Source organism: Protomyctophum bolini, assembly GCF_963924005.1.
Source record: "Protomyctophum bolini genome assembly, chromosome: 3".
Lineage (NCBI taxonomy): Eukaryota > Metazoa > Chordata > Actinopteri > Myctophiformes > Myctophidae > Protomyctophum > Protomyctophum bolini.
Window position 1 is genome coordinate 27143992 of NC_137864.1, and position 25153 is coordinate 27169144.

At 42.3% G+C, this 25153-nt stretch overlaps 1 protein-coding gene across 6 annotated transcripts in view; it reads right to left on the bottom strand.

The window, feature by feature from the left end:
• Positions 1 to 25153, bottom strand: part of lrba (LPS-responsive vesicle trafficking, beach and anchor containing) — a 280974-nt gene that overhangs the window by 247333 nt on the left and 8488 nt on the right. For all 6 annotated transcript variants that reach the window (XM_080759177.1, XM_080759176.1, XM_080759175.1 and 3 more), the window contains exons 2-3: positions 2693 to 2924; positions 344 to 444 (exon numbers count right to left, since the gene is read on the bottom strand). In XM_080759177.1, the coding sequence (XP_080615303.1) occupies positions 344 to 444; positions 2693 to 2924 (333 nt within the window). The remainder of the gene's footprint in view (positions 1 to 343; positions 445 to 2692; positions 2925 to 25153) is intronic.

A 25153-nucleotide genomic window follows, 5' to 3' on the forward strand; every position in this document is an offset into this window, starting at 1 on the left:
ATTCTTGAGTCTTCTTTTAGCATGTTAAGAAAAAAGAAAAGGGCTCCATTTCAGATAATACAAGGGATTCCTCGGTGGAAAACTTCAATAGGCCTATAGTGTATAATGCATTTGTGGTGTTGACGTGGAGCAACATTACATGATTTCATGTAATCTATCATTTCCCTGACAATGACCTGCATGGTCATTTTCAACACTTTGGATTGCTCATTGAATGTGAATTGTTTCTCCATGTTTTATTTATAGTGAGGTCATTGGAAGGTTGAGGGTGAAGAACAGGGAGTGAAGATTGTAAGTGGTGGCGAGCACATTCCTCATGCTCTTCCCAGATAAACAGACTCACCCACTGGCCTTTCTCTCCTTGCAGTTTGCTGAAGAACAGCTTCAGCTCCTTCACAGTAATGCTGTAGCTCGCCAGCACACCCAACATGTCCACCAGGAGGTCTGAAAATGACACACATGCACACAAATACACACAGATACAAGTGCACACATGAGTACAAAAGTACCAGTAAGACACCCTGAGGGCGGGAGCTCAGAGCTTCTTAATACAGCACAGTTAAAACATTTCCCGCCGGGATTAATCAATGAATTCACCTCGTATTGCCAGGATTTCCCTCCGTTCCACCCTTATTTTGAAGATTCAAACCGCGACCGGATGTTGTGTTAATGGATTGCATTGTATAGCTCTTTTCTATGCACTACGTGCCTACTCAAAGCGCTTGACATAATGGTGTGTCTGTTGTCTAGACCGGATGTTGATCTCTCGCTGGATGCAGAAAAAAACCTAACCGCGACCATCACAGAGGCCGTGGAATAAACCTTGTTTTGACCAGAAACGCCATCTGAGACGCCGAATTGGAGATAAAAGCTTTTGAAAAAAGCACATTGAACGAGCGTAGGTGTGCGCACAATCCATGATGGCGCCCTCCAGTGTCACACTCGACACCAGTGTCACACTCTATGCCAACGTGAGTAGCCTATCGACTCGATCGGATCAACACATCACTTTACGTCATTTCACTGATTTACCTGCATGGCAGGTGGCCAGACTAAAGCAAATTTACGAGATTGGCGCTTTATGGATTAAGAAGCAGGAGTTCAACTATTAATCTGTTGTCCATGAGGTCAGATGTAGAGTTGCTGTCTTCTCCATGTATGGCTATCCAGGGTTTGATGAGGTCAGTGTTGTGGCCATATATGGAGCGTGTCTTGAGTGTACAGGGTTTCATGAGGTCAGATCAGCATATGGAATTAATTCTGTATTGGCCATATATGGAGCGTGCCACGAGGTGGGACTGACTGGTTTTCATACCAGGGTTTGATGAGGTCAGTGTCTGACAGGATGCCGCCCAGACATAACCAAACTTTGCTATATAAATATAGCAAATGTAAATAAATATTGTCATGATTCCTTGTTCCTACAGTATGTCTTGTTAATGTCCCCATTTCTCCGTTTTAAAAAGGTGCTATAGACATGTATTAATGGCATTATAATTATTAGAAGTAGTAGTACTGTGGGTACTGGGTAGCTACAGTAATGGCTTGTAGATGCTTTAACACTGATAGGTTCTGTATTGTACTGTGCTGCACATTGACTTAAAACATTATTTCCAACCACTCAGTCCGTGCTGCCTGGGCTGCATTATTCTAGCTTGACTGAACAGCCCACTTTTACCAGCTACCGTTCTGGCTGGGAAATGCTCACTGAGCTGAACACTGCTGGATTAATTCAGATTCACTCTAATTTGTAGATGGCCGACAGTGTCAAATGAGACTCCAGTGAGGGAGAATAGGGCGGCTGTTTTTTTCCCTCACACTGTAATGCATCTCAGCCTGACTGACCCCAAGCTGCGGTAAGAACAATGGAGCCATGAAATGTTGGTGCAGTCGAGAGGAGAGGGCGATTCAAGTGTTAGTTTTATTAGACTGAGACAGAGTTGAGATGAGGTGGGGAGGGGAGGAGAGGTCAAATGAACATTTTGATTATACACAAGTGGCTTGAGTCCAATGCCTCCACTTTCCTTTGTGGCTTGCTCGTCTCTCTATGTTTTATTCATTGTGAGCCTGCATCTGTACTGTGAGTTATTACTTTCTGCAAAACCATCTTGAATTTGCACTCAATGCTCCAGGTATTAGACAAAAGGATATCCGCATGACGCGGTTATCTGTGGTCAGAGGTCTACATGCTGACTAAAATCCTGACTTCCAGAAACAAACAATAAAACCATATGAATTATGCAATGAGAGGACAAAACAAACTCCATAAACTTGCATCCATTCCTGCTTACCTGCTATCATATTGTTAGTAGTGGCTAATGCACTGCAGAAAATGTTTCTGCTATTACTTTTTCAATCAAATAATCAAGAACCCACGTTTTTTAATATAAATGTTTATAATGAATCAATTAACCACTTGGCCTATGTTACACTTGATCACACAACAGTGTCAAGCAAAAATAGCAGATCTGTACAAGCTCACAACGCATCGCAGTATGACACTGTGTGGGTTTGTAGATATAGATATGTAGACTATTTTCACTATTCTTTTGAGATTTGTTTTGAGAATTATAATAATATGCCCAAAATAGGGATCAATCATTGGTCGATTGTTTCATAAAATGATTGATTGATCAATTCAATTGATCAGTTTGATTAACTGTTGCTGTTCTAGTGGAGCTGCCCAGCTCACCTGCGATCATACTGTTGGTGGTGGCTATGCGCTGTAGCACCAGCTGGATGAGGCCCACGTGTGTGCAGGCCTGCAGGTTGCGGACACTCTTCTTCAGGATGGCGGTGAAGATGCTCCACACCTCCGCCTGGCAGGTGGGCTCACACTGCTCCAGCAGCTCCACCATGCACACCACGCTCTCCTCCTCCTGGATGATGAAGTTCATCTCCAGGTCAAACTGACCTCCCACCAGCTGGAGGAGGAGAGAATGAAAAAAAAGAAAGAAATATTTTAAGCAATTATCGGGTGTTTTCCTGAACAAACGTGAGAGCATCGGTGAAGGGGTGAAGCAGGGGTCTCTCAGTTTGTCTAAAAATGTCTGAATGTGTGCATTTGTTGGTTTATCTCTCAGTCTTAATTCTGTGCATTTGTCTATTTCTATATAGAACAGCCTCACAGTCATTGTTTGTGCATTAAAGTCTCTCCATCTGTCTGTGTTAGTGTATCTGTCCATCTTACCATACCATACAATACCATCTTTATTTCTATAGCACATTTAAATAACAACAAGTTGTGCTTTACAATAAAATAATAACTGTGTATTTGTCTGTCTGTATGCAAGTGTTCTCTCTCTGTCAAGCTAGCTTCCCTGTCCCCGCCTCCCCCTGTAGTGTCGAGGTGTCCTTGAGCAAGACACTGAACTGAACTGAACCCTTAACGGCTCCTGATGGGCAGGTTGGCGTCTTGCATGGTTTCCTCTATTGTGCGTTAATGCGCCAAAGGCATTATATAATGCACCATCTACACCTAATCTCAAAGAAAAATAATAGCAATTTTTTTTGACAAAGAACAATGTCAACACTGTCACAGTCAGACAGACAAAGCTACGCATCCAGACAGACAGTGGTTTTAATCTTATGAGAGCCAGCTGACACAGCCTTACATGACCCCCGCAGAGGGCATTAGAGCTGGGAGATATGACTTCATTGTTCACAAGTGATATCGCATGTGAGCCAAACATCATATATAATATATATAGCAGTTGCCAGTTACCTCATGTCACAATATTGTCATGTTTTCTCTAGCTTGTAAAACGACTTCAAACAGTCTCAGTTCCTAAGATCATACAGAATTACCTACAACGTAATGGTCATTTTAGCCCATTAACATTGAATTGCCATTTTCAGCAGCAGGGCTCCAAGGATGGCTACGGTGGCCAGTCGGTTGGTTGGTTGGTCCATCCATTCACTACTTCGGTCCCAAGCAACAGAATTATCTGGTCCATTTTGTGGGCCTTTGTACCACAGTACGACCGTGGAGAGAAGAAGGGGTTTGATTCTTCCACAGTGCCAAATGGCATGTTTGCAGGTGGAAAGCTAGCAGGGGAAGGGTGATCTCGGTCACTGCAGTAGTAGTCTCTCAAGACAGGGGAGGCGCTGTTTTCCCGAATATTTGACGATGGGATTCTCAGATTGCTGCAGTAGTGACTCTTACAGGTTGGTTCTGAGTGCCTGCACAGATGCAGCAGTGAGTAGAATTGGAAGGGACAGTGTGTTAATCTCCCTGTGAAAAACCCTTCCGGTGAAACTCGTCACCGTCAAGAAGCTGGCAAATTCATTTATCGGAGATGTGGTTGACTACACAGTACACATCCTCCTCAAGGTCAATAGTAGGGGTTGGCAATGACCTCGACTAAATTTGGGGACCATGCTGTGGCTTATAATCTATAGTGCCACAATTAGGCCTATGTTCCAATACGACACAATGTCTCCGTCTAATTGGGGTGATTGCCATGAAATTCGCTTCATGCACCCCAGAGGATGGCCGCTACTATACCAACAATTTTTATGACCACTTAAATGCCACCTTTAGGCAAAACCTTCCACTTGAACAGTTTTCTAATATAAATCTAATGGGACCATGACTCATGATGACTGACCCATCTTTTACACATACTGTATATCTCATAATCATCTTCCAGGATGAACCCTAATGATTTTGGTGAAACCGTGGCATGCCACCCTTTGCCTAATTTCCAGTTGGGTGAAAGGACCAGCACGGATTCCAAGAAATACTAGTGAGGCTTTTAGACCTTTAGTGTGGTTACTGGTAAGTCACTTCTCCTAGCATTGCAGCTAATCCATCTCCTAAACCTATTCATAGAGGAAATGTCAACTATATCCTAATGCTCAATCCAGGAATAAAGTCAATACCATGTTTTTTTTGAGGCATGCAACGTCAAAGTGTTATATGTACTGCCTCAGAAATAAGAATCTTATCGTGAGTCAAAAGGTAGATGGATTCCCTGCTACCAGTTAGCCTTCTGGTGGGGTTTATCTATAGAGGGAGGGAGGCGCCTCATTGCCACAGGATAATGTGGTAGAAATGAATTGTATGCGTCATAAATGTCACAATTTGTCACAGCATAATAGTTCTGATGACGTTTTTATGATTTAGCCCTGCCTTATAGGACGATAAGGAAAATAACAATATGAACGTCAATATTAATATTGTCTGTGCGTGCGCACATGTGTGTGTGTGTGTGTGTGTGTGTGTGTGTGTGTGTGTGTGTGTGTGTACCATGGTTTTCCAGCAGACAAACAAAGGGTTTGATTGGGCTCTGGAAATGGTATAAATCCCCTGGCCTATTTGATGGGGACTGTCCCATTAAAATGAGTAAGGACAGATTAATTCTGTATGTGTGAGAGAAAGAAATAGATGGAGAGTGAGATTGTGTGTGTGTGTGTGTGTGTGTGTGTGTGTGTGTGTGTGTGTGTGTGTGTGTGTGTGTGTGTGTGTGTGTGCGTGTGTGTGTGTGTGTGTGTGTGTGTGTGTGTGAGAGAGATGAGAGACAGCATGTGTGTTCTATATGCAGATGTATGTGTGTGAGACATTCCTGGAAAATAATTAGATTTATGAATGATATTTATAAATCCACGACTTACTAACAGTGCTATGATGTTTAGCCAAAATTGACTCCAATATTCAGGTATCTTTATAACATTGTTATGACATTGGAGAAAATGTAAACAAACGCAACCTCTGAAAATAAAGCCATTAACAGGGAAATGTGTGCCCAGAGCTGTGAATAAATAATGACATGTACTGATGTCAGTATGGGTAAACTAGTGGAGGTGACTGGCCCAATGCAACAACATTATATGAATTGGTTCATCAGATTTCATGCAAACTGATTAAAGTGCCACTGGTGATTCGTGACGGCCTCTCTCTGAGTAAGAGATGAATTAGCCAACAATCATATATTTTATATAAACTTGTTTTGTGGCCGTTGTGTGATTGCCGTTTAGGTTGCGATAATGGATGCTGCGTGCTGATTTGCCAGAGTAAGGGTTGATTTATGAGCCTGACACTGTAGGCAAGTCACCCATTCATCAGAGTCAGTTCGGCCAAGGAAAGAGAGAGAAACAAGGATGCAAGAGGACAAAGCTAAAGAACACGATGACAGACATCATTGTAAAGCTATGACCATTCGTCTGCTGTCTGGCGTGAAGTCAAAATGTTGGCCCTGATGTGTCCCATCTTATATTCTTGACACCTGTATGTCTGTGTACATTGTCACTTGTCAGTAGTCATCATGCGTTAAACCACTACATATTAGTGTATATTTTCGTCTTACACAATCATTAAATTCCCATTGACAATTTCACACGGGTGTGATTTTTATATGTTTTAGTAATTTTTTGCCGTTGCCCAAAATAGGGACGTCAGGTTTCAAGGTGGATAAAAATGTAGCATTGTTGCAGAGGAGCCAAAGCTAATTCCTTTTATTTGTAGATATATATTGTCTTCCGAGACTGCGATACGGATAACACTCGTACACTGAAAGTCTGTGAGCTGTGGTTTTCGAGATGGGTGGCAGTGTGGCAGATGGGTACGTGGAGGACAGAAGATGAGGACGCTGTCTGTTTTATTTTCAGCAAGCTAGCACAAACTGAAAGAGGCAGGCTTTTGTGTCACTTGTGTTTATGAAAGATGCCGCTATGGGCTGTGAATGTGGTGAGTCACTCTGCCAAAAGCAGACAACTGTTCTTTTCTGTCGCAGTCATGACATCCCTTCCAGACCAGAGACATCAACTGAAATGATCATATTTATTGTCGGTCACCTTTAACCAGTTGATCCCAAATGGCTCTGTATGGAATCACAAACTCAGAGGCAGAACAAACACTTTTATACTTCTTCCTCTGTTTTGAACATGTAAAGAATTATAGTATTTTGTTGCCAGTGAGCCTTGTTTTTTGTTTGTTTTTTTAATATATATTTTTTATTATATTGCACTTAATTCTGTGACTTTTTGTGATCGAAATAAGGCTTTTAATTAATTCATCGGAATTCGTAATAAAGGTTTTCATTCATTCATTCATGTATGTATGACCTAATGACAGCAGTCTCAGTACTGTAAAGGGGGTTGATGGTACAAAGTAGACCTTTGGTGTACCTTTGGAGCATTAACCATTACTTAACCCATTTTGAGCGGGAACCCCCTTTGGTGTTTTAAGCATTATGTTATACTTTTATAGCTATTGAAAAATAGCAGATCTACAAGCTCATAGCGCGGCACTGAGTGCCGCGCTGGCGCGCTACGAACTTGTAGATCTGCTATTTTTGAAAATCGTTAAAATGTGCCTCAAATATTTCAATATATTTTTTATTCGTTTTTAATTGCTTCTGGGGGGTCAATGGAACAACATAGATTCGCAATATAACAGCCAACAGGTCGTATATGCTTTTCATTTGCTGTTCATATTCATATCACGTGGTCCCATTTTGTAATCATTAAATATGCCATTTCTTAAGGTCCCATTGAGTTTATGTCTACAGCCTTTTTATTGGACTTTAGATAATTTGAACCTCAGTACAAACGCATCAGGGTACTGTAACTGTAATGTGCCAATCGGAAGTTCGGAACAAAAACCGTTAGGAGAAGGGGCGCTCAACTCAGGGGGAGTCTTGGCGTAGACATGCATGTGCCTACATGTGTCACCTTTGTCAGACATACACTAGTATGAAACGCTTAGGAAGGCCAACATGCCGAAACGCGTCCGTTTCTCTAGGTAGACTGCTACTGTGTGTTTATTTAAAAAAGAAAAGCTCATAAGAAACTATACTAAAGCCCAGGCGGTGGCGTAACCGTCTGGGCACCCGACTGGTAATCCAGTCGCAGTGTGCCGCGGGTTCGACTCCCGAGCCCGACACGGCCTTTACTGCATGTCTTCCCCCATCTCTCTCCCGTTTCCTGTCAGCCTACTGTCTGTCCCTTCAAAAAAAACAATAAAAGGCGTAAGGCGCAGAAGAATATATAAAAAAATATATATATACTAAAGAGTGAGCGGATATTATGTCATTCATAGAAATTAAATATGGGGAAAGGAAACTTTTTATTTCTACCATCTATAGAAATTGTATTCTATAAACAATACAAAGAACACAATAGAACCATTTTTTCCCAAAGTTAAGTTTAAGGGAATTAGAAATAAGACCTTGAGAATTCCCTGCGCTTTGCTCACTGGAACTGTGATCTTCAACCTCCCTACATTTTCATGCCTTTCCCCTTCATTGACATCTGGTAAACAATACTGGTAATGACCTACAACGGTAATCAAGGGCATGGTAACCCTTACTTAAAGACATCCACTCCTACACCCAGTCCCTGTGACACCCTGGTGCTCCGAGGGCTCCCAGGCCATTTACCCTCTCATTTTCTGTCTAGGGCTCAAGTCATTACTCTGTCTGTGGACTTTAATTAAAGTCTCTTTGGACAAGAGCATATACGGTATGTGCTAAATGCCTACATTTAGAATAACCAAAAAATATTAGGGGCATTATTGATGTGGATCACAGAATTATCTCCCAATCTGGCCTTAATGGAGAAAAAATGCAACTTGAAATATGAAGAACCACTTACTATCAGTTCCGGTTCTCTATATCTTTACTCTAGGAGACAGACAAGCAAAGGGACTTTTGAGAGTCTATGTCGAGTAAGAACTACTTTAGTCCACAATCCCATGTATTTTAATGGAGTCTACAAACAAGACCCTCATCTGAACTCACAAAACAACCAAACTCCCCCTCCAAGCTCATGTGTAGTTTCTGGTCTGTCTGAGAGGTTGTATCAGACAGATTGTTGTGAATGAGACTCCGTTTTTCTCATACCAGTTGGCCGTGCAGTCCCACGCATCCACCCGCCTGCCCGTTCCTCTGTCCCCGCACCCACCTCCGAGGTGGATAATCTGGTGTTACACAGAAGAGATTATTCTGTGTTGGAAAATAAATATTGCTCGGTGTTGGCATTACCTTGCGGGGGTAATAATTTACTATTCTGTCAATATCGCGTCGCAACTCGAACAGGGCTGAGTCGGCTCTACCAAACTTCGCAATGCTCGACACGGCAACTTGCGTGCATAGCTAGTGGTGTTTCGCATGGCTCAAGTTTGCCAGTTTAGTAGAGACGGCGCCCCTCCGTCATGGTCTAAAACTATACTTGTCGGGGGGAAAAAGTGACGGCAGCGGGATTCGAACCCGGGAGATGTGTGGATTTGTCTAGTGATTAGACCACTATACTAGCGAGTTGGCTGGCAGAATTGGTTCGGCGCCTAATACTTCCACTAGTAGTAGGAGGGGACGGGAAAAAGACTGGCAGACAAAACGCATCATGACAGCAAAAAGGACCAGGTGATTCACTGTTATCCCTCCCTCCCCCTAGGAATGTCTGCCCTGCCTCTTGCCTGTAGGACTGTGTTTTCATTTTAGGCAACTGTTGCAATACACAATCATTACAAGACCCCCCCACCCACACACACACACACACACACACCCCTTCCTTTTCCTGGCACTACATAAACATCACACTGCCACTTGAAAACACTGTCTGTACTCTGGGGACTAGGCTTCCTGACACAAAACCACAGTCTCTAAAAACTACAACCAAAAGCTCAGCCTGGGGGCAAGTGTTTGGGGGCATTCACCCATTTCCCCAAATCTAAATTCCAGACGTCTTCCAGGCTGAATTTTTATAAAACAGCAAACATATTCTAAACCATTAGTATAGCTACGCTAGTATAGGTATCTAGCTAACTATTAGAGCTAGTAGCAATAGCACTTGAGGTAACTGCAGACAATGGAGTCCATGTTCACGTTTAAGAAAAACCTTTTTATGAAAGCCCAGAAAGTTAAGAGTAGACATGTCAATCATTTATAGAAATTAGCAGAGGAAAAGAACATCTCCCTTCCCTGACACTGCCTCCACTCCGCCTCAACTCTCTCTCTCTCCAATTAAGGCCTCTCTCTTCCACCCGTCAATGAAAATACAAAAGGCAATTACAAAGACTATCCACTGTCAAAAATGAATTAAATAAAATGTAATTGTCAGGTAACTGACTCAACAGATCTGCCAGATCGTGCATCAACGACAGCCATGTTATCAATAGTGACCCGACGGCCAGGAACAGAAAGCACAGCAAGAGATTTCCCCACATTAAGTCACGCCCACGCATCGTGTCCACTAGCATGACACGTGTTAATGTCAATGACAGCCATTCAATCTATCATCCATGGTTGTGTCACTCTGTACTGAGGAACGGGAGTGACGTTGCCTCCAATCCCAGCTTCCGCTCAAGAACATGCCGCAAGTTCTGTGCCACACTCGACACAAAACACCCCGCAACTACTCTTGTTGCGTTTCTGGGGTCAAAAGTCAGGGGATAAAAGGCAATGAATTATGTAACATGATGATTGCATTTAACTGTGCAGTCTTTACACTACTCATGCAATTACTGTTCTCAGACTACACAGTACAGCGTAGAATCCCCCCCACCCCTTCCCCCTGACAATCTTGCTCCAACATTTGCCTGAGCCAGTGCTTCTGTGACACCAGATCCCTGGCCGGGTAACCTACTCCACCACCTCCAATCCCCACACACCGTCACCTTCCCCCATGAGACCTGTCTGAATTAAACATGGCTGAGCAACCATGCAGCCACAGTGCAGTGTTGCCCGATTTTGTGAGAGATACAAGCAAGCAACCAGGCCAATAGAAACAAGCCCCCCCAAAAAAGCATTGGCTATTTATTTGAAAATAGATTATCTACAAGATCTGCAAAAATCACATGTGTGTGATGTGAAGGGTGCCCGCTGGTTAAGTTAGTACAATGTCACTGCTTAAAGCAAACATTAAAAGTCCCTATTGACTGCCAGGTGACATCACAAGTGGGGTCCTGTTTATTATATTAGTAACCACAGACAGTCACCACAATATACATAACCATTTGGGGATCGGTCCTAAAAAAATAAAAATAAAATATTTATTTTTGGCTTTTCTGCCTTTATTGATAGTTTCAAGTGAAGATAGACATGAAAGAGGGAGAGAGAGAAGGGGAGAGACATGCATCAAAGGTCGTCATGAACGGGACTCGAACACATGACACGCTGTCAGACCAAAGCCTAGATGTACGTGGCTTGCGCCTGGACCACTCGGCCAGCGGGCGCCACATTTGGGGGTCCTTGACATGAAAATGTTTGAGAACCATGAAGCAAGCTTATTGAACCATGAAGCAAGCCCAAATAAGCAACTACACTTTAGAAACGAGCCCCCCAAAAACGCAACCCAACATTTACATGAAACTTCACAGAAAAACAAGTCCAAACGAGGGTAGGTACCCTCACAAAAAACATGCAGTAATCCTGGTCTCTAAACTACCTCCCCTGGCCAGCCGGGGCGCCTGATGGAGGGGAAAGGAACTGGTCGGAATAACGTGTTCCTTCCACGTGCTACGTCTGGCCGGGGAAACTCTCCCTTGTCAGGTGAAAAGAATTGCTGCTTGGACATAGAAGCATAGATGCATAGAAGGAAGCATGAGTTCTCTCCGCTGCCCCCCCCCCCCCCCCCTCCCAGGTTGGCAGAGGAGCGCCCAGGATTACATTAGATAATTGACACTGGGTGAAAAAATGGGTTTCAAAATGGTGGGATAAAAATATATAAAAGAAAAAAGAAAAACAAGCCCAAAGTCACTTATAATGAGCAGACATGGCAACATTGCCACAGTACCGCTGCTCAAAGCACAAACAGTACTCTGTAGTCCCCATGGCCGAACACATGCAAAGGAGGAAGGAGAAAGAGCTAGAGAAAGTGTGAATGAATGGTTGAGGTTGGGAGAGCAGGACAAAGATGGAGGGTAGGCATGTGATGCGTAGATGGAGAGCAAGACAAAGAGCTAAAACTATAACCATAGCTTGGCTCTCACCTATGACACTTTCTACCAGACCCGGTCACATACAGTACATACATTATTACTCTGTCTGTCTGTGATTTTCCATTATCCATGCTCCTCCTCCACCACCCCTTTCCCTAATGAAACCATTAATTCTATATGTGAAATCCCCAGAACTGAAAATGAATATTTGCCTGAATGAAATGCCTGCAGTCGCCGCAAAGTTCCTGACAAATCTAGTTTCAGTCTGATTTGCAGTGACCAATCAGAATAAATTCATCACTTGTATTGTACCATGAGCCTCCACATGCGTTTCTGTTTAATGGAAAATGTCACTTCTCTCCATTACCTGTGGGGAAGGTGCCATTCTGAGAATTCTTTCTTGTGACCACCGTGCTCTGACTTAGCTTAAATCAACATCATAAAAAGGTAGAAAGGTCGCACACACCAAGAGATACATTTCAACAGGTTTATTTTCTCTATTTCATCGGGACAATCGTTTCGGCTGACTGCCTTCTTCAGTGTGAGGAGTTGTGGGAGTCAAGTCTCTTTTGAAGGAGTAGTGACCATGTGCAGGTGCACATTATCACTAATAATCACCTCACAGTGACACCCAAGGTGTGATTACAGACGGTAACACTAACAGGTATCAGTATCTATTAACAATGCAAATACATTTGCCCAATATATCAAAATACAAATATTACAAAATGATTAAAAAACAAATGAAAGTCGTTGGAGGACATCGGGCATTACTGCCGTTCATAAATCAGTTACAGTCAATCAGTCATTAGAGAAAACGATTACTGAACTGAAGGTGCCATTCTAAAATGAACATTTTCAAGTTCAACCCAGAGGTTGCCAACACAGGATTTTAAAGCAGGGCAGTTCAACTTACAGAGGTTTTGGCCAGGATAAAAATGAATAAATAAACTACAGAACACATACTCATCGATCTATAAAACAATGGATGGTCCCTCCATCAGCTGGAGTCAGTCCCCCCAAATATCTGACCCACTTTCCCCACATTCAGTTCTGTTAAAGTGGCTCACTTTAATGAGCAATCTCCTCACACGAAAGGCGATTTACAGTAGCTTGTTCGTGCATGACAGGCAATTAAGAAATAGTGGGTCGTCTTGCTTCTGTCCCACACATTCATCAGATCTCCCACCTCAGACCCCAAAATAAAACTTCCATCATACTGTAGAAACCTGATAAGGAGGTCAGAATCACGTCTTAAAATCAGGAGTAAAGAGTTTCTGGTGCAGCAGACGTGTTGGATGTTGTCGTTACGCCTACGGTATTGGTCACTGTGTAAAGTGTGTATATCATTTCACATATTTGAAATCCTAACCATCCTGAATACTGAAGATGTACCAGATGCCAAGAGCTCAAAATATTTGTCCTCTCCAGACATTTCAAGTTTTCAAGGTTGACTGAAAGCAGAATAAAGTTTCTTAAAGGACACATTTTAGGGCATTTGGACAGACAGGAAAATGAGGGCAGAGTATTTGCGCGTTCAGGGTCACACACACTGCTCTAATCTGCAATTAAGATGCCAGGATACCAACTCCAGGCTTCAATTCAAGAACACAAGTAGTCACCAAGAATACTCTCCCTTTGCTGGAATACCGTTAACTTATTTTCTCAAAAAGAATTATCCCACGATTTTGCAACCCATTTTTTACCCAGTGTCAATTATCTAATCCTAATGTAATCCTGGGCGCTACACTTCCTCTGCCAACCTGGGGAGGGCAGCGGACTGACCTCATGCTTCCTTCTATGCATGAGGAGTCCAAGGTGCTTCTTTTCACATGACGGGGGGGAGTTTTCCCCAGCCGGACATAGCGCATGGAAGGAACACGTTATTTCGTCCAGTTCCTTTCCCCTCCATCACTGTCAGGCAGTATAGTAGTTAGTTTAGAGACCAGGATTACGGCATGTTTTTTGTTAGGGTACCTACCCTAGGGGACACGGGGAGAACATGCAAACTCCAACCAGAAAGGCCCTTTCGACAACCCCGCCAAGGATATGGGCACTGATGATGCGCCGGAGAGAACACGCCCCCAGCGCCAACAGTGTCCCCAGCTAGAATAGAACCCTGGACCTTCTAGCTGTGAGGCGACAGCACTACCGACTGTGCCACCGTGCCCTTTATAGCATAGATGAGACAGACAGGAAACAGGAGAGAGAGACATGCTGCAAAGGTCGCTGTTTATGCCGTCGATGTCAGGCTGCATTAACCACTAGGCCATCAGCATACTGTACAGTAATGAATTGTTTTTGTTTTGATTTGGTAAGCTGACTTGGTAAGCTGCATTCTCTCCTATCTACTTCATAGCTATGGCCCACAAGCCCCACAAAATAAACCTCTTCCAGGAGGCTTTTCTGTATCCATTACAGTAAACACATTATGTGGAAGTTCCTTGTCATTCCCAACAGGAAGTTCCCTTCTTCCTCTTATCATTTGTCCCCTTCCTGTAGTTGAGCTTAACTACTGGTCTAAGATCTTTTCAACTTGGAAGGTTGGACCTCATTACTCTGTGTTCTTATCTGCTTTAAAGCAACCGTCACTGCAAGAAAGCTTTGTCCTGCACAAATAAAATAAAATGTCAATAAAATGAATAGGCCTACACAGAACACACAGAAAAATGCACTAAATCAATAGACACACATATTGACATTACACACGCAGTCATTTATATAGACTACAGTACACAGAAATATTTGTGCACTTAGGGACATGAACAAAGAAAACCTGTAACACGATCACAGTCAGAGATCTATCAACATACAACACTTGATCCTCAAACAAAAAGTGTCACCAACACCTATAGACACACAATGGACTGAACTATGTACACTTATTGGATCTGGCATGGTAGTAAGTAACGGATATCGCAGTGTGTCCAACATAACGTTAAGGAAGTCTGAGGAATGGTCAGGAAATTGTGCTCATTAGAGTTGTACGTTCTACTCAGGAAGAATTGAACCTGGGACTACATGAGACCAAATTTCTACCACTCTTTTGGGACGGAATCCCCACTATGGGGAGATATTGTACTTGTGAGCTTTAGGCAGTATCAAGTGTCAACCAGTAGGTGTCCTAGATTTATCGTATTAAGTCATTATTCCATGCCAAGGAAAGCCCACACTGCCAAGGATGTAATTAGGTAAATTGTGTGTTTCTAGTTTTTCCACTAGATGGCGTTCTTATCTAACCTAAACCTACATTTGAATCCCAGGGAACCTAGGACCATGAAAACCACATGGTCGCAAGAATTGCCTGCCATCCACTCCAGTGCTAGAGAATTTACTAGAATGTCTCTCTCTCTCTCTTCTTGGATCGTTCCACTTTCGCCTCATCACCATTACATTTTAAATTGGTTCTAACTATGGATTACATAGTTTACAAGCAGAGTTTTTTATTGAGTGCCTTTGGCCATTTCCCTCTCCGTGATTAAGTGCAATAAAATATCCAGAATTAGAAGAACCATTTGCCATTTGAGGAAAGCAGACCCGCAAAGAGTGAGGTAGGCCTTTGATCATGAGGCATATATAATACATTGCATGTTTGACAGAGAAGGCAGGCAGTGGTGGTGGTGAGAGTACATTATCTCATGGTGATGATGAGTACCGTTAGGCAGGCAGATATTGGTTGCAACAGCAAGGTGTAAAAATAGTAGCAGTTGGAGCAGGGAGGTGAGACATGCCCGGCTCTTGCATGGAGAAGCCTAATGAGAATCTGCACACGCTCAGAGGACCCAGCTGCTAATTAGGCGCTGTGACTTAATTACCCCACAACCTCCTGATGACCCAACTGGAGTCTGACGACTTTGACTCATTTGTCATCAAAGCATAGGAGTGCCAGTCCAAGCATTTCTCACCGTGTCGGGAGGGTGGTCTGTGCATGTGTGTGTTTGTTTTTGAGTGGTGCAACCACTCCAAGGAACAGAAATGTCCGTGTCTATGTGTTGTTCACCTATGTGTCTGCCTATGTGACGTTAATGAGCACCAGTATGACTATTAGTACCAGTAGGGGCGCTGTTGTGCCAGAAACAGAGAGAGAGTGCTGCACTGTTGCCTGCTAATGAGAGAGAGAGAGAGAGAGAGACCACCACTCAGTTCACACAGGTGCGATTTTTAAGGGGGTAGGTTGGTTGTGAATGTATGTCTGTGTGCCAAATGAACAGAGCAGCAAAAAAATTCCACAATTATGCAATAAGTATCAATTAAATGAGTGGAAGAATAGAAGCGAGGGAGTTTGTGTATGTACCTCTGTGAGTGTATAGTGAATGTGTGCCACATGGGTGCCAGACAGCATGTGAGTGATTCAGTGTGAAAGTGTGCCAAAGTGTGAGAATGTGCCGTGTGCGTGTGTGTGTGCGCGTGTGCGTGTGCGTGTCCAGCCAACAAGCCCACTTGATGCAAAAGACAGCAGAGATTGCAAGTCAATGTACACTATGTACACACATATGTTCCAAAAGTTTCATCTTTTCCGTTTAGATCATTAACCAAGCTGACAATATAGTAATATACTCTAAGAAAACTCTTGACCATATTTAAAGCCTGGAAAGGAACTATAGCTGAAAGTGTCTAAATGGAAGTACAGGAAGTGCGGTCGCTACACGTTGTCCAGCATACCAGAACATCCTGGAGCCTGTAATTAAGACACTTAACACTCACTGCCAGGTATTCATTCTTCCAAGACCAATGTTTTTCAGTGAATAAAGCTTGTTTTGACCAGGGGCGCAATCTGGGAAAAGACCCGAGATAAAGGCACTTGATAAAAATGTACACAACTGGATTTGGACAGGCACGGCCATCTTGTTTCCGGTTAATTTTCTGTTTACTCGACACCTAGCAACCCAGAGCTAATGTACGTAGCCTACGACCGCAATCTATCATAAACCATTATAAAGACCTGGACTTGATGTAAATTTATGTCAAAGGCGTACATCATTTACGCAGCAGTAGTTCTTGTTCAGCCTAAGTTTAGGTAAAAGCCATCTTGAATTAGGAATGACGATCTAAGATTAAAAGCACAACACAGTTGTTTATGTAGGCTCCTGCATGCAGTTAACAGGCAACAGTCAATGTTGGCTATGACATATCAGTAGTAGATTACCCAAGGGGAAGGCCCAGTCTAGTTACTGTTGTGTCCCTTGGGAAAGAGGAAACTGCACCCAGCGTATCCCATCACAGCCACTCTGCCCCGATGAGAAGGTAGCGTGCTGCTCCATACCAAAGCTGAGACATACGTAGCTGTCAAAGATTTAGACAAATCTACCATCTATTTGGAAAGTTGTTTCCTTTCATGTTGGTTTGAGAAGAGATGAGCGTAATAACGTTGTAATCCTGAAATTCTAGCTTTAATAATGGCTTGATTTGTATTTTATAAATGTTTCACAGATGTACTGTACAGTATGAACAGATACAGAATAGTATTGCAAGTGCAGAAAGCATATGAAACAAAATAAATTATTGAATGCCAGTGGTGGAAAAAGTACTCAAATGTTTTACTTACATAAAAGTATCAATACTGCAATGTAGATGTACTCCGTTACAAGTAGAAGTCACATATTCAAAATTGACTAGTCCTACTCCTCCTCCCAGCCAACACTCCCCACTGACAGATAGTTACCCCCCCCCTTTTGATTTACATCAAAAGGGCATGTGAGCTCAAACCCAATATATTTTGTATTCATCCTTAGGACCCCAAATCACACCTTGGAAAGCATGAGTGTCTAATTCAAACAAAGTGTTTTTTGACTGGGGGGGTCATATTTTACCTGTCATAATTTGACCCCCCAGTATTAGGATGTTGATATTCCTTCATCAGCCAACACTCCCCACTGACAGTGGCATGACCGCACTGTAGGATGCGTAAATTGCGTCAGACTTCGATGCTCTACACAGGAGTATACATACAGCAAGGCCTAATATCTGTAATAAGTATCAATAATAAATATATCAATAATGATAATGACAGCTCATTTTGTGAAACATACAGTCAAAATGTCGACTCTGTAAATGTTCAGAGTGGACTGAATGTGGTCCTCTCCTGACACCACAATTAGATCTGGTGAGGACAGAGTGATCTGAAGCAGAAGTAAGCTGAACAACAGCTGTGCACATCTCCTCAGGGCATTCACATATCACACTGAAGATAGGCCAACTGTCTCTCTTCGCTTCTCTTCTCTTCGGTCTCGCTCTGTTTCCTCCATCATGCTCATTCTCTCTGTGTGTCACTGTGACCCTGGACTCAGTATCAGTAGTAGTAGTGGAAGTAGTGGCAGCACTTTGACACTGATTCTGGCTTAGTGTCAAAGTGTCCTTGTCACAATCAGGTGGAAATAGTGGCACTACATCTTTAAAGTGCACAAGGACTCCTTGAGCACTTTAAAGATGTAGTGCCACTAATTCCACCTGATCATGGGGATAATGCTATAGAGTCCCACCCCCTTTCATGACGACGAGCGGCCCGGAAGAGAATTTCAAATTAACTTTTCCAATAGACATTTCAAAAAGTATTAATTTAAAGACATTTAAGACAAAGCCAACTCAGATCATGACAAACTGTTTTTTGGGTCGAACAAATAATTAGAAAGAAGAAAAACAACAACAATAAAGTGTTGTACCCTGCCCTTTTTTTCTTCTAATTATTTGTTCAGCCCAAAAGATTGTGTATATTGTCATGATTTCCATCCAACATCCAAGTTGGCTTTGTCAGAGGCTTAAGGCTTTAAATTAATACTTTCTGAAACGTCTATGGGAAAAATGTATGCAGAATTCTCTTACTGGCTGCTCGTCGGGGACGGGACTGTGATACTCAATTATGTCTTGATAATAATATGTTGATGAATTTAATACACAGGAGTCACCACAATGGAAACAGGACCTCATGGCTTCTTGTGTTATCCTATTAGCAACTGTACCTCTGTACTTTTAGCAAACTGCAAAAAGGTATTCAATCACTAAAATTAAAGGGGGTGTATGTATTGTTATATTTATAGAGAGGATGCTTTTTGAAAGAAGTGTACAATAAGCGTTAAAAATAACAGGTATTCCTGTATTCCTATACATTAGCAGCCTGACAGCGAGTCACAGGTTTGATTCCCGGCTCTCTCTCTCCCCGTTTCTTGTCAGGTGCTATTAGTAGCTTGGTCAAAACACCAAATGACACACAAAGACAATACAGTGACATAACATAGATAAGGAAGGACTATTGTGGAATTCAGAAAGTGTGGTTTCCTGCTGAGGTTTGTTTGTGCTCTACTGATGAACTGCAGAGTGCAGACAGACGTTGATGGATCAAAGACAGACAGCACTGAGCCCTAGCAACTAGGCCACATTAACACTTTAAAAACCCATAATATGCATCGGATGTTTTAAAATAGCAAATCTACAAGCTCAAAACACGCATTGTGAGCTTGTAGATGTGCCAATTAAAAAATAAACTGGAGGAAAGACACAAACATACAAACATTTTAACAAAACGAAGCCGGTTACAGTTATCCCACAATATTTTTAGATGACAACCACTACAGATGTTTACAAGAAACTTTACAGAAAAAAACACGCCCAAGGTCGCTTATAATGAGCAGACAGGGCAACACGGGCACTGAGCACTTACAAACGCAAGCCCCATTACCATGATGTTCAAGGAATTATGTCCCTGATGATTTCTTCATACTGTATTCAACCAGAGTTTGATTTTTTCTGGGACTGGGTCTCAAATGTTAAGTATAGCCTACCAGTTTCTCCCAATAGGTTCACTAGGTTGTGTGCCAGACTGGCAGCAGAAGAGCATCTATGTTGAGACAGAGAGAGAGAGAGAGAAAACAGGCCAAGGGTACAGGAACCATCTCTCAACCATCATCAATCAATAGGGCCCATTCTGCCTGGACCATTCACACTAGATAACACTGCCACCTCTCCTTTAGATGTCCTGCTGGTGCACAAGATTGCTTTGTGATGGCACAGAGACTTGTGCACAAAAAAGCACATTCTTACACACATCTATGCGCGCCAACTGAATGCACACACCTCTGCCCCTGCATGCAGTCTACCTCCTGCTCCTGGCAGACACGTGTCGCTTGAAGACCGATAACAACCCATGTGTAACAGATGCTTGAATGCATATATAGACATATTAGATTAAAACATATGTGCATACACATTACATTACATAGTCACAGTTACATAATGTGCAAAATGTACAGGCATGCATGCATGCATGCATGTATCCACTCACTGCATGCATGCAGCCATGCACACACACACTTTCTAGGCTGTATGCAGAGGAACCCATCCATACCAGCACTTGTGCGACACACAGACAGACACACACCCTGACTCAAGAAGAGGGCATAGTCTTTAGGCTAGCGGGATCTCACCTTACTTGAACCCTATTGAAATCAGCTGTATCACACCATCAATGCAATGGACATTAAACACAAGACATTATTTATCACTGAGAATACCCACGCTCCGCCTAAGAGAATGAAGTGGTAAAAACAGACAACACTTTCAGTCACTGCAGGACACTTCCAACTTCCAAGTTCCATGACTGATATGGGGAAATATGCAACAGTTAGGCTATACTGAGTATTCGGGTCCAATGAGGTAGAACCAGAAGCACTCCTGAATGACGGCCATTGTGTCAGCGTCCAGCAACAGTTGATAGGCCAGCCAGACTGAGGCTGATGTGTGCAAACTGAAACCACAGGGGCAAAGTGCAGACTGCAATATATAGGTACGAACGGCACAGCAGTCTAGCTTGTAGAGACTAGAGATTGTTTTTTGCTGAAAATTAAGTTGGGGGGAAATGTCCTACAAATTGTAGGCTACTGTAGTTGTAACAATGGATGGAGTAACTGTAGCAGTATTCCTCAGATATCAGTCAAACAAACATACATAGGAACACAATTGCAATACAGTGGATACACATATACACATATATATTATATATATATATTGTATATATATATATATGCCCCATTATTTGCCTAATGTAACCTAATGTATGTAACTACTTTCAACCAGGCATGCCAATTTTGGGAATGGTATTGTAGGCGAACATTTTCACATACATCGCGTTGTGAGCTTCAAATCAGCCATTTCATTTTTTGTATTGATTTCGCAGGTTTTAACAAAGTACTGACTCTAACCAACCAAAACAAACACAGGATTTACCTCAAAACCCTGGGTCTTCTCTACCAAAGGGTTTACCTCAAAACCCTGGGTCTTCTCTACCACAGGCGATGAGAAACTGACTCATTATGGGAGTGTGCATATGAGTGAGCCATGGCAGATCAAGGTGGAGTGTTGATGTCGGCAACCTTAAAGGCTTAAATTACACCACTGTGCTGACAGCTCACTGCTAATGAGCAGACAGACATCTCAGAGAGCTTTACAAAACATTTTCCACAATCTGGGGGTTATTCCAAGGTATTGTAAAGCAGGCGTGGATCTTTGCAAGCAAGATCATCTGTGCCTGTGAATATCTCTATAGAATGGAGAAATATACATGAGCCAACTGAAACCATACATGACAATAGAATTGGAAAAAGAAACATGTCACATGGAAGTTGAACTATGTTTTTGTGCTGCTGCTGGCGTAGTGATACTGAACACAAAAAAGTAGTTCTGTGTGACAGAGGAGTCAAAGTTGAACAAAACTTGTTCTACATGGAAGGAATAGGTCAACAATACAAATGAGGCTAGTTTTGTGGATTAATATATTTATAATGAGTGGCCCCACAGACCCTGGAACTACTTAATATTCACCAAAACCCGACCAGAACTCCCAAAATACCTTGTGCATCATGTTGGCAGGGGAGCAACAGCACAGTCAATGGTGGCGATCAATGAGTTAATCTAATCGAGACGATTCTAAGATGACCAATGTTATTTTCCAAGGAGAAAATACTTCCGTGATCCAGGGATAAGCAAGTGACGTCAGGACTTTGATACTCCATTACGGTATTCTAGGATATTACATATACCCGCGCTGTCTTTCTTGTATACTGTCTGACCAATGTTCAAAAGCCCTTGAAAAGTTAATTTTCTTAGCAACCTAAAACAGATGTAATTCCATCAGAAACACACAGCATGCCTTCAGAAAGCCAAACCGTGTCATACCAAGACCAAAATCAATTAACGACTCCCTATAGTACCAGATATCACAAGACTAAAAACCCATTTTATCACCACAAGAGACATCAGTTGGAGAGTCGGGGGGTCCCCTCCGGCAAGGGCTCACATGCGTGTGCTGCCATGAAGCACATCTCAGCCTGATAAACAGCACAAATTAGATCTTTCCAAAAACAAGTCGTCAGAAATGCCTCCGGGGAAGAGGGGGGAGAGAAAGTGAGCATCACAGAACACCAGAGGAGGAAAAACAAAAAGGCTGTCTGTGGGGACTCGGCCAACTTGCGTTCACAATACAGCAATGCCTAAAGCAATAGCAGTCGCTCTCAACTGTCGTGTTTACCATCATGTCGCCATGTTTGCGTCAGGTAAATCATAATGTATTTATCCTCAATGCGATAGCTCTTCTACAAAAGACATTGAGGGGAAAGCGCTTTAAGTTTTAAAAACCAAGGCTTTTCAAATATCCAATATTTAGCATATTATTATACCCCCTGGGGATAAGAGAGGTTAATATCACTTCTCACCGAGATGGGAAACTGATCATCCTGTGCTGTGTGTGGTGTTGCAATGCAATGTGCATCAGTCTAGCAGACTAAAGCTACCCCCCACCTATAGGGTATGGACACTGATGACACATACTGTAGGAGAGAACACGCACCCAGCGTCCCGTCCCACAGCCCCCCCCCCCCCCCCTCCCCTTTGTCAGCATGCCCATCATGTGGCAGCCACAGTGGGCGCCCCTCACTTCACACGATTTGCTTTTTTCAATATTGAGATCATGTGGAAGCCAAAACTTGAATTGCCCATGCCTAGTGTGTGCGTGTGCTGTGTATGTGTGTGGGATTTTAGGGGTGAATATAAGGCCAGTCCACACCAATAGGCCCACTTACCTATCCAGCACACTGTATGGTTTACTTCTTAATATTTTAGTCGCACATTTGAACTTCAAGCCCAAGTTCAAAGGCTACAGTTAACTTAAGAGTATGTTGTGCATGCCAGTTGTAATACTGCTGCACAAAAGAAAAATATCTGGAGTGTGTGTTTGTGTGTGTCTGCGAGAGTGTCTTGCTGTAGACGAGAGTAATTTAGTATTCACCTCGCGGTTGTCATCATAAGAGAGAACAGGCTGTAACCTTGTACTTGATATGAGGTCATCAGGGAGATGGCTGCTGAGGAGGCTACTTCACATGCAGGTGTGAGTCGCTATCGCTAGCCCCTTTCACACAGCCTGTTTAAGGTGGGAATGTTGTGCCATTATTCCACCTTGCTGTTCTAAATAATAAATAAGTAAGTACAGACACGGAATGGAGGGCGCGACGTTAAGCCAGTAGCAGAGGCAGTCACAGAGCCAAATTGTCATCCGTGTACAAAAGTAAAGCTGGCAGCCTGGCAGGGCAGGTGTGTGATGTCTAACATCTGTGCACCTTTCTACCTTGAACTGCTAAATAAGAGAAAAGAAAGAAATGAGAAAATAAAAGTTCTGACTGCTTTTTCTCCCACTGTCTAAGCAAATACACAGTTACATCAACAGATTTAAATCAATTAATCTAATGAATAGGCCTAGTCTAAACAGATACAACTTTTGAGTGGGTCTTTTGTGAAATAAATGTGTAGGCTATTGTTATAAAATGTATCAATGCTATCAACAATAACTATCATCTCACGTTGTGCAGTTGCATACATGAAAAAGGGGAAAGTGAGAAAGAGCTTGAGCGAGCAATAGAGGGAGTTTTTGATTACCACAGAGTAGATTATTGGGTTATTGCATGCTCGTCTTATTTGGAAAAAGTTAAACACTTTATGTTGCTCTGTGAAGGAAAATGTTTCAGTACCAGCTAGATCTTCTATTTTGTCTCAGTTTTGTAAAATAAATATGCTAGAACAGGCCTAGTTGTAAAATGTAAATGTATAGAATCCATTGACAATAACTAATATCTTAAAGATGTAGTGCCGTGATTTTTTTCTTGAACAGACACACAGAAAAAGTTTTGTTTGGTTCTGTGTAAAAACTCCACCTAGGATAAGGAAGGAGTTCCACTTCATACAGAGACATAGTTCTGAAGGCGGATTAAGCTTTACCTAACTTGGAAATTATTATTGGGCAGCCAATATACACAAAATGCTGAATGGTGTGAACTTGAAACTAAATCATGTCCTACCACCTCACTATCATCTTTCAAAGTTGAATATTCAAACTAAACAATTCTCAACTAATCCAATTGTTGTCTCTACTCTAAGAATTTGGTCTCAATTCAGAGTTGCCCTTGGACTCAGAGGAATGTCTAACCATAGTCCTATTCATAACAACCACCTTTTTCCTCCGCTCCGTCCTAAGATTGATGCAGCCTTTTCTCTGTGGCAAAGAGCAGGCCTTGTTAAGCTAATGGATCTATATATAGACAACATAAGGTATTTTGTAGTTTTAGTGAACTGTGTGGAAAGTTTAACCTCACAAACGACATACATCGTGCTATCCCTAAGACACAATTTTGGACATACCCATTTGTGGGAAAGGCTTATTTAGTTATATTCAAAGGTTTTCACTTTAATTTCCAACCATACAGCAATTTATATAGACAAAATTTAAAAAAGATTGGGAACATGAATTAGGTAGGATTATAGATGAAGTCTGGGAGGATGCTTAATGAGAGTACATCATGCTCTAGGCTGAACTTAATACAATTTAAAGTTGTGCACCGTATTTATTTCACTCATTTCAAACATTCTAAAATATACCAACATCACAGATTCCACTCTAATAGATGTCATATGTCACCAGTGAACATGACACACATGTTCTGGTCATGTCCCCGCTTATTGGACAACATTGTTAAGCCTTAAAGACCTCATGATTTATCTAAACTTGATTAAACATATAACTGAATTAAAGAAGCTATAGGAAACAACTACCACCAACTCGACACGGTGACAAGCTCTAAAGATAACAAGTATTAAAAGGTACACCATATGTGCCACAGGGGAGTGCCAGGAGGGATAGCGAGATACATCATAAATATTCATGTCAGTGGAAGTTGCTCAGTGGCGTTTTGATGCACCCGGAAGAACCGTCTACTACCGCCTTTGACCACCAAATTCTGG